Source organism: Triplophysa rosa, linkage group LG3, assembly GCF_024868665.1.
Source record: "Triplophysa rosa linkage group LG3, Trosa_1v2, whole genome shotgun sequence".
NCBI lineage: Eukaryota > Metazoa > Chordata > Actinopteri > Cypriniformes > Nemacheilidae > Triplophysa > Triplophysa rosa.
The window spans coordinates 485,223-496,077 of NC_079892.1; the positions used below are offsets into that span (position 1 = coordinate 485,223).

At 39.4% G+C, this 10,855-nt stretch overlaps 1 protein-coding gene across 3 annotated transcripts in view; it reads right to left on the bottom strand.

Annotated features, from left to right (window-relative positions):
* LOC130552198 (anoctamin-1) overlaps nt 1-10,855 on the bottom strand; it is a 148,876-nt gene that overhangs the window by 30,487 nt on the left and 107,534 nt on the right. For all 3 annotated transcript variants that reach the window (XM_057330387.1, XM_057330386.1, XM_057330388.1), the window contains one exon: nt 8,339-8,410. In XM_057330387.1, coding sequence (XP_057186370.1) covers nt 8,339-8,410 — 72 coding nt within the window. The remainder of the gene's footprint in view (nt 1-8,338; nt 8,411-10,855) is intronic.

The window sequence follows — 10,855 nt, forward strand, 5'->3', positions numbered from 1 at the left end:
ATAGCATCAGATAAAGGTAACATCTCACTCCTAGTCCTGCTCGACCTTAGTGCTGCGTTCGATACTGTAGACCATAAAATACTTCTAGATCGCTTACACAATTATACCGGTATTCAGGGACAGGCACTACAATGGTTCAGATCTTACTTATCAGACAGACATCAATTTGTCCATTTAAATGGGGAATCATCAAATCTAACGCAAGTAAATTATGGATTACCTCAGGGATCGGTTTTAGGACCCTTGCTATTCTCCATATACATGCTGCCCCTTGGAAACATTATTAGAAAACATGGAATTAGCTTCCACTGTTATGCAGATGATACTCAGCTATATATCTCATCAAGACCAGATGATTCCTTCCAACTATCCAAATTGGCAGAGTGCATCGACGATATAAAGCATTGGATGACTTGTAATTTCCTTCTTTTAAATTCTAATAAAACAGAAATATTACTTATCGGACCAAAGACACGTGAGCAGAATATTTCGGATTATGACCTGCAAATTGAAGGCTGCACTGTTACTCCAACAAATACAGTTAAAGACCTTGGCGTTATATTAGACAGCAACCTGTCATTTAAAAATCACATCTCAAATGTCACAAAAACAGCCTTCTTCCACCTTAGAAATGTTGCCAAATTGCGAAATATTTTATGTGTGGCTGACGCAGAGAAGCTTATTCATGCATTTGTGACCTCAAGACTTGACTACTGTAATGCACTGCTTAGTGGTTGTCCTGCAGCATCAATAAACAAACTACAGTTAGTTCAGAATGCAGCTGCCAGAGTTCTAACCAGGTCCAGAAAATACGATCACATAACCCCAATGTTATCAACCCTTCACTGGTTACCCATTAAGTATCGTATTGACTTTAAAGTTCTTTTAATTACTTATAAAGCCTTAAACGGTTTATTTCAATTTTTTGAATGGTAGATCTTGCCTTTCAACAATTCTGACGTCGGGGATCTTAGGCTCAAAAAGGTTGGTGACCACTGACCTAGAATAACTAAATCCACCAAAGGGGGTAGAGCTTTCTCATACGTAGCACCTAAACTCTGGAATAGCCTCCCCGATACTATTCGAGGGTCAGACACACTCTCCCAATTTAAATCTAGATTAAAGACACATCTTTTCAGCCAAGCATTCACTAACACATAGCTAATGAACAGCAGCTACGCTAATTATTCTCTTTCTGCCCTCACCTCGGGATGCCCATCCCGAGGTAGGGAGAGATTCCGCCAGGCCCAGATGAACATCATATGCCCATGCCCAACTAGAGATTATGCCAGTTACATCGGAAAATCCCGTGCCATCCTCCTGCGAGAGCCTGCGGACTGACTGACCATCCCAGCTCCACCCAAGGCAATTGCATCACCACCCAAGAAAAAGGCGACCATCTGACCGGCCCAGCTCAGACAATTCCATCCCCAACCGAGAGCAAAGACGGACTACTTGTCACATAAATGCTAAATTTACAATACTTGGTATTTAATGCTAAACTTACATCACATGACAGCAGTTTGAAGTTATAGCTGCACTCAGTGACTTTGATTGGAGGTTGCTGGGTGGGTGTTTGTAGGGAGTGGGGGGGGCTTGTTGGTTGTGGTTCGGGGCATTTCATTTGTTGGGACTGTGTGGGTCTGGTCTGGTTGGTCTTGTTTTGTGGTCGATGTCGGACAACAGAGGAATAAAGTTAATTATGCCATTACTATTTTTCCCTGGTTGTTCATCTGTTGTCTGTTGTTGATCACGGAATGGGCCCAGGTTGGACCTGCACGGTTTCGGCGGGTGGGGCTTCCTGGGTGCGGCTCGTGGGCTCTCCCTGTTCTTCGTGGACGTTGCTCGGTGGCTTTGGTCGGGGTCACTGAGTGCAGCTATGACACATCAGAGGAGATCTGGCCCTCCCGGCTGAGCCTTTCTCCCGAGGTTTTTTTTTCTCCATTTATTCATCATTGGAGTTTGGGTTCCTTGCCACAGCAGTGCAGTGTTGGCTTGCTCACCGGGAGACTGCATTTATTTATTTATTCATTTATTTATTAGATATTATTTATCATGATGATCTTACTTGGTCTATAAACACCATGCACTGTGCTGTGTTTTACCTTTCTGTGTTTTTCTTATTTGCTCCTGTAAAGCTGCTTTGGAACAATGCACATTGTGAAAAGCGCTATATAAATAAAATTGAATTGAATTGACTTTATTTAGAGTGTTTTCACATCCAGATTAGCTGAAGGGTTTAGCAATTACAGCTCTTTAATATTTAGCTCCCCCTTTTTATGGACAATTGAATCAAAAGCTTTATGGACAGGTTTGTGCTTTTCCTTAACTAATTTCTTCATAAATGAAACATGTTAAACATCTGGAGTTGATTCTATGCGTGGTGTTTGCATTTGGAAGTTGTTGCTGTGAACCCACATCATCTCCATGCAAGTGAAACAGACCATAGTTAGATTTCAAAAACACAACAAATCCATCAGAAAGATGCCAGGAACATTAAGAGTGGCCAAATCAACAATTTGGTACATTCTGAGAAAAAAACAACAACACACCGGCAGGCGCGGATTAACGTACAGGCTTGCTTAGGGTGCAGCCTAGGGGCCCCACCTGTTTAGGGGCCTCTGATTGGCCAGATTTTTATATTTTAAATTTACATCAGCGCAAACAAAAATAGACCCTCATTGGCCCATAAGAAATAAAACAAAAAACAAGCTAGACGGTATAGCGGCAAAATGTCAGAAAGAAAGTACACTAGTGGAGCACAAAGGCGAATAATACAAAGGTTAAAAGAACACCGTGACCAAGATAGCAGCAGGAGGACTGGCAGCTCGCTTTGGCTAACACTCTTGCTCAAATCCAAGGTAGATTACCAACGCTATCATCTCTTACATGTGTTTAATTTAAGTAAATATATTGTAATCGACTAAAGCACATGCGCAGGGTTCGGTGCCCTGGTGCGCACCTGAGTTTGCGTGACAGCTTTTACATTAATGATTTTTTCATGTTGTAGTGACTATGCCACCCTAAATGAATAGGGAAAAGAATTCAAGGAAGAACACACATGTCTACTCCACTTTAAAAAGAAAAAGGCAAGGGGCGCAAGTTACCATACAAAAATATTCTCATTTTATTGAAGTTAAAATGATGTGGTCAAGTCAGTTAAAATTTGGAACAAATATCATAAGTCTAGAAAGAAACATACATCCAAAAAATAAATCAACAAAATAAACAAAGAGACTGAGCTTCCGCTGAGCGGGCTCATACAATAGCACCTATCATGCAAAGAGAAAACACACACCAATCGAAATGACACAAAGTACACAACATATGATGGCACAGCAATAGTGACACAGCAACCCTGATAAAACACCATGTGGTGCAATAAAGAGCCAGCCCGCATCAGGAAGCACTCAGCTCTTACACAAAACAAAACAAATGAATTAGCGAAACAAATACTAACACAAAAGAAACTCAAACATTAAACAAGGAATAATTTGACTCCCCGAAAGCAGCAGCGTGACTCATAACCAGTGGAGGAGACGTTAACATAACTGCTTTCCATCAGCCCGATGATGTGACGCTCACAGCAATGTCCACTGTGCTCCTACAGTAAATTCTTAAACATTTACAACAGCCACAGCTACCGATGCGACCATATCAACAGCAAAGCTGACCGGGTGGGAGCCTTGATGGCACACAGCACTGAGAAACAGCAGCAATTTACACACAGTACATGTCAACCCACCATCACACCTCAAACTGCAACAAAAATGAGAGCCTTAAGGGCACAGAGCTGTGAGAACCGTCGGCACATTTCATGCAACATCAATCTGGCACGTCATCACACTCCATTACTCATAGCGACCAAAAGGAAGGGGTGAGTTTTCGAACATGTCACTGGTGACATAGACCTCAGGTTTATATACACCGCCAGGTCCCATAGTTATTGCCTGTAATTGGTTTTAACATGTTTCCAGCACTGCTCCACATGCAAACCATGCCCCTTTCCAAACTAAACTGCAAGCGTGAAAGGCACCTGAAAGCAACGTAAGGGGGGACTCATCCAAAGAGCAGCCTAGGGGCCCCTGACCACCTTAATCCGTTCCTGCTTCCCTGCTTCCACTGGGTCACTGGTGTTTTTGATGATGTAACAGAAGACAGAAGCATCCGGATTAATTCTTCACTTGTCTGGACGTTGTGAAGGGGATTTTCTTTATCACGGAGAGGATAATGCCATCATCCACCCCATCCATCTTATACGGACACACAAGATTTTTGTTGTTGCTGAGCGCACCAATTTTTTTTTTTTTCTCAGAATGTACCAAATTGTTGATTTGGCCACTGTTAATGTTCCTGGGATCTTTCTGATGGATTTGTTGTGTTTTTGAAATCTAACTATGGTCTGTTTCACTTGCATGGAGATGATGTGGGTTCACAGCCACAACTTCCAAATGCAAACACCACACGCAGAATCAACCCCAGACTATCAACATGTTTCATTTATGAACCTGTTAAACACTAAAATTACGTCTTAAAAGTATTCCCTTGATGATTACATGTATTTCTGTGACTCTGACTATCGTATGTGGTATCATTTGAAAGCTTAGAGTCACTAGTTTCTGGAGAAGTGCACCATTTTGGCATTTATTGTACATAATATAACTTAGGCTGTAATTCATCATATCCCCATGTCATAGCCCCTTTAAAATCATGTGAGTTTATGATCATGAACATTTTTCATAACGCTCAATTATGTCCAACATGTTCAATTTATATATCAAATGAAGGCTTGTATACTAAAAAATATAGATCTCCAGTTGGATTTATTGATATTTTACCACAGATCGAATGCAAGTCGAATGAATTATGATGCATGGAATTGATATTTGTAAACAAACAACACATCCATCGGATATCTAAGCTAATAACTGCATCCCACCATTAAACTTAGCCACAAATGCTACATCATCTTTTTCGTTGTTTTCTACAAAATATAAGTCCATTCCTACCAGTGTTGGGTGTAACTAGTTACTAAGTAATAAATTACCGTAATTTAATTACTTTTTCCTTGAAAAAGTAAAGTAAAAGATTACTCTTATTTTTTCTGTAATTTAATTACAGTTACATTTGATGGAATTTAACTAAATACAATACTGGATTATACATTAAAATGTAAAGTCTAACTTTTAAATGCATTCATTAATTTATCTTTCTCACATTTGTAATACTTTGGTTATTTAATAATACTAATTTATGTAGTTTTATTTTATTTATTTGAATGAATTAAAAGAGCCGTTTCATGTCCATCTTTGAATCACTTGAATCCAGAGGTGGACAGTAACGAAGTAAATTTACCCGAGTAGCCTACTGTACTTAAGTACACTTTCTGAGTATCTGTACTTTACTTGAGTATTATTTTTTCGGAGTACTTGTACTTTAACTTCACTACATTTGAAAGACAAATATCATACTTTTTACTCCACTACATTTATAAAAAGGTCCAAAAGTAGAAAATGGTTTCTATGCAGCGGGGTTTCCTGTGTGCGCAATTTATCTGGCTTGCGATCTGCCAGGACCTTTTACTGTTGCCAAGTATTTCAGTTTTTCTAAGCTTGCGGTTTTCCGGCAAGCTTTGAATGGCCATTTGTCGGATTGTTTTACGCAAATCTGGCAACTCTGGGATCTTCCCGCTAAACTAATGTAAACGTATATGCGCTGCTACACCATTCATAGCGCTCTAAAAAGGCAAATAGAACAATAAAAGACGAAAAAGGCACATGTTAAAGTGTGGTGTAATCATCTGTGGGTTACGATCAGTCAAAGAACATAGAAACATCGTCATGAAAATGATCGGCTAAACGGTAAATAAGCATCACATACACCTTGAGCTACGCGTGCGTGTTAACTTCTGATCTGCTGCTGTATCATTTAAAGCGATTTGGAAAATGAATGATGTTTTTACTGAAGTAACTATAGTTGAAGTGTTCCTGTATATCTGTATAAAAACAATAGAACTCTGCCCAAAATACAACAGAAAATGTAATGGATTTAATGGTTATAATGGGAATTGTACTATGGATACTTGTTGTCTAGTTGTATGTGATGGATTCTATTGATGGGATGGTAAATCCTATTGGAATAATACCCCAAACACACTACAAAGAGGAATTTAATTTAAAAAATTCATTCTAATTAAAAAATGCATTGTTTTTTTCAGCAGGGATGGTATTTGCAGTAAAACCACAGTATCCACAAATTTACCATTTTCTATATATAGGAACAATACTCCAATTAATAATTTAGTAAAACCACAGCAACTAAACATACCATAGTTTCATTATACTAGCTATAGTTTATGTTTGTAGTTAAATTATGGTAATACAAATGATAATAAATCCAACAAACACATGGCTTCTACACTTTATTATTTACAAGAACCTTACTACTTACTGGTAAATTGCTGCTAAAACTGGTTAAGGGAATATACAAAATAAAAGAACACTGCTCATAAATACATATAGGCCTAGGGGGCTAATGAGGATAATTAGGCTAAATGATCATACAGGATTATATCTAAAGTAAACATATATGTGCTAAACATATAAAGCTCTTAAAGGAGTTGCTCACTGCAAAATTTGCCCCCATTGACTTTCGATAATAGGAATAAAAATTACTATGGAAAGTCAATGGGGGCAAATTTTGAAGTGAACTACTCCTTTAATACAACTGGTACTGTGAGCTACTCAATGTATTCAGTTGGTTGCTTCAGAGGCATACGTTATACGACAATAAAACAATGCACAACTGACATAAAGGAAATTTACTTTTAATACTTGAGTACTTTTAAAAGCACGTACTTCTGTACTTTTACTCAAGTAAGAATCTGTCTTTACAACTTTTACTTGTAGTGGAGTAATATTTGACCAGTAGTATCTGTACTTTCACTCAAGTAAGGAAGTTGTGTACTTCGTCCACCTCTGCTTGAATCATCCTTGAATCACCTTGAATCAAGGTTGATACAAGATGTAGAAAGTAATTAGTAAAAAGTAATTAAATACTTTTTGGAGAGAGTAATTTGTACAGTAATCCAATTACTCTACTGAATATGTAATTAATAACTAGTAATTAATTCCTTTTTCAGAGTAACTTACCAAACTGATTCCTACCTCTCTTTTTTAAAAGTTAAACATCCGCTTCCAATATCCCCCATCAACGTGCTGTGTCAGCAACGTGACATAAAAGCTTAGATAGTTAAACAGTCAGTAAAATATCTGAACCTCTGTCTATCCACATGAGATACATATTAAATGGAAGCTCAGACTCTGACCTCTATGTAGACCAAATAGGCAAATCAGAGGCTGAGATATGGCAATGTGCAACAGGGGAGGCGGACCAAAACACCACGAATAAACTCAACACCAAGTTTGGCTTGTTACATGCACTTTCAGCTGTGCTACATGCAGGGTCACTGTGAAATGACCCAAAACTTTTCCATTTTTTTATATCACTGTATGTGGTTATGGGGTCTATTTAAAATTGGGTATGCCAAATTCAGGCGGAAAGTACGAAATAAGGACACTTGAGTTGTTTTTTCCTCTGTTTGTTGAGACCTGTTGGATTCAAGAACAATTGTCTGCAGGTTCCTGGGCTCCTCAGGCTCAGAGTAATACACTTTCAAAATAAAAGAATAAAAAACAAAAAAAGTGTCTTTTTCATAGTACTGACAACACAAACAATAATGTTTATCACTTTCAGCAGTGTTTTGTGAAATTTTGGGGGGTTTTCCTGGAATATGACACCAAAATTTTGTATTTACACCACTGTGGCTATGGTGTGCATTTAAAAATGGGTATGCCAAATTCAGGCGGAAATCCAAAAAATGGCCCAGAGTTAAGCCCATACCTGTCCATAAAACAGCTTTGAATCGACTGCCCAATTACTTCTGGTTGAAAAAGAGGGGAGCTACATATTAAAGAGCTGTAATTCCTAAAGCCTTCAGCTAATCTGGATGTGAAAACACTCTAAATAAAGCTGAGAGTGTGCAATATCCATTATATATGATGTCTTCTATACTACTTCTTCAGTTACAGGCATGCACATTTTGAAAGAAAAGAACACGAAAAGTGCATTTTTGTCAACGATCACAGTCATTGCTGAAGTCAACAGACCTCTGTGTAGAAATCCATGAATGATGCTGTCATCAAGTTATTCGACAGCCCCTGTAAACTCTAAATGTGCTGCCTCCCCCCACACAAAACACTGCGTTACTCAATAAATGGGGCTCTTAATCACTATTTATTATGAAATATTAGGCAGTTAATCTCAATATAGATGTTACCTTCTGTGATCTGTGCTCTTTCTTCAGAGATTTCTGCATGACTCTGAATTCATATTCAGCTCGTGGGTGATCCTGAAAAAAACACAGTCAACGCGTGATCATACATGTCAGAACACACACACACACACGCACGCACGCACGCACGCACGCACGCACTCATTACAAATGTAGTGGAGTAAAGAGTACATATACTTGTTCAAAAATGTAGTTAAGTAGAGAGTAAAAGTTGCTAATATCTTTAATACTCAGTACAACTACAAAGTAGCCAAAAAGATACTTAAGTAAAGTAACTAAGTACATTTACTCCAATACTTTACACCACTGGATGTTTATTTGTTTACGTTTATTAAATTACTTTCAAGAGGTTTACGCATTATTTTATGTTTGCTAATCCGGGGGACAGACACAGTCTCTATTTTGTGATGTTTGGGAGAACGGATTACTACATGTTGTACATTTTGTGTATTCTGCGACGTGAGACGGCAAGCAGACAGTTGGTTAAGCCATACTGTCTGCTCCCTGACCTGGGCCCCAGCGAGTCAAGTTTTAGCATTAGCATTAAGACTTTTTGCCATATTTCTAGACAGGATGGAAGTCCCAGCCCAGGAGGGATGGAGACCATCTCGTTTCAACAGGTCAGGTCTGCCCTCAAAACTCTTCCAGTTATTTATAAAAACTATATCATTCTGCAGGCACCACTCAGACAACCAGCCATTTAGTGATGATAATCTGCTATAAATCTCATCACCACGATAAGCATTGAGGGGGCCAGAGAATATTACAGTGTCTGACATCATGCTTGCGAGCTCACACACCTCTTTAATGTTATCTTTTGTGATCTCCGATTGACGGAGTCGAACATCATTTGTGCCGACGTGAATGACAATCTTACTGAATTTACGATTAGCCTTAGCCAGCACATTTAAATTTGACTTGATGTCAGGCGCTCTGGCTCCCGGTAAACATTGACTATGGTGGCTGGTGCCTCTATGTTAACGTTCCGAACAATAGAATCACCGATAACTAGGGCACTTTCAGCAGGTTTCTCAGTCGGTGCGTCACTGAGCGGGGCAAACCTGTTCGAGACTGTAATCGGAACGGTCGAGTGATGTTTTGTCCTGCGACTACGCCGTCTCACAGTCACGAAGTTTCCCAGCTGCGGGGGATTTTCAACCGGAACCGAGCTGTGTGCCTAATGTTGCTCGCATCCAAAGTGTTTTCTATCGTCGTTAAACCTCTTACTATCCTCAATAAAGATTGGATGCGAGACTCTAATTCTAAGATCTTCTCTGTCAGCCTAACTATTTCCCTGCATTTATCGCATATAAAACCCTCGCAGCTGACAGAGAAGGCTAAGCTAAACATATGACATGAGGTGCAAGTAACAATAATAGGAATAGAAGCCATAACTCACCGGATTTGAAGTGCAATTCCAACTTACCAAGGTTGCTCGATGGATCGTAGTATACTCGCTTAAAAAGAGAAACAGTTAGCACACAAGACAAACCAGAGGCAAGATGATATTCCACAGTGTGAACAGAAAGCAAGCTAAACGCTATTGCTATGCTAACGGCGTTAAGTTAACTATCACTTTTGGTTTAGACTCTTCCAAGTAAATAACAGGAACAGGGTTATTGAGATATCAGGATAAGTTAGCAACGACAATAATAATTAACGATAATAAAATACACTAATATTAGAGCGAAGTGGTAAGCGCACTGATACAAACAAGCCGCCGGCAGCGATGCAGGAAACAGGAAGCAGGACTAATGCTGTTCAGTTCAGGATATGAACACAGAAACATGTCAAACCTAAACAGACTACAGAAGCAGAACCACACTCGGTACTTTTCACTTGGAAAAAAATCCTGGAGAAAAGTTACAAAGTTGAATCCCTGCCTATAAATATGATTAATGTCACACACACACTGTGTTTATGACCAGCAAGTGCGAGAGTGTCAGTTATCAAACAGGCATTCAACAACATAAGAACATGGTAATAAAAGTATTTATTTGTTTGTGTGTGTGTGTGTGTGTGTGTGTGTGTGTGTGTGTGTGTGTGTGTGTGTGTGTGTGTGCGTGGTGTGTTTGTGTGTGTGTGTGTGCGTGCGTGCGTGGTGGTGGTGTGTGTGTGTGTGTGTGCGTGTGCTGTGTGTGTGTGTTCATGTTTGTATATCCCGGTGGGGACCTAAACCTGAATACACACCAACACATGGGGACTCGTGTCACCGTGGGGACCAAAATTGAGGTCCCCAGGGGCAAAAAAGCTAATAAATTGTACAGAACAATATTTTTTACAAATCTAAAAATGCAAAAAGTGTTCTATGATCTTTAGGTTTAGGGATAGGGTTAGGGGATAGAATATACAGTTTGTACAGTATAAAAACATTACGCCTATGGACTGTCCCCACGGGGATAGTCAACCAAAGCCTGTGTGTGTGTGTGTGTGTGTGTGTGTGTGTGCGTGTGCGTGTGTGTGTGTGTGTGTGTGTGCGTGCGTGCGTGCGTGCGTGCGTGC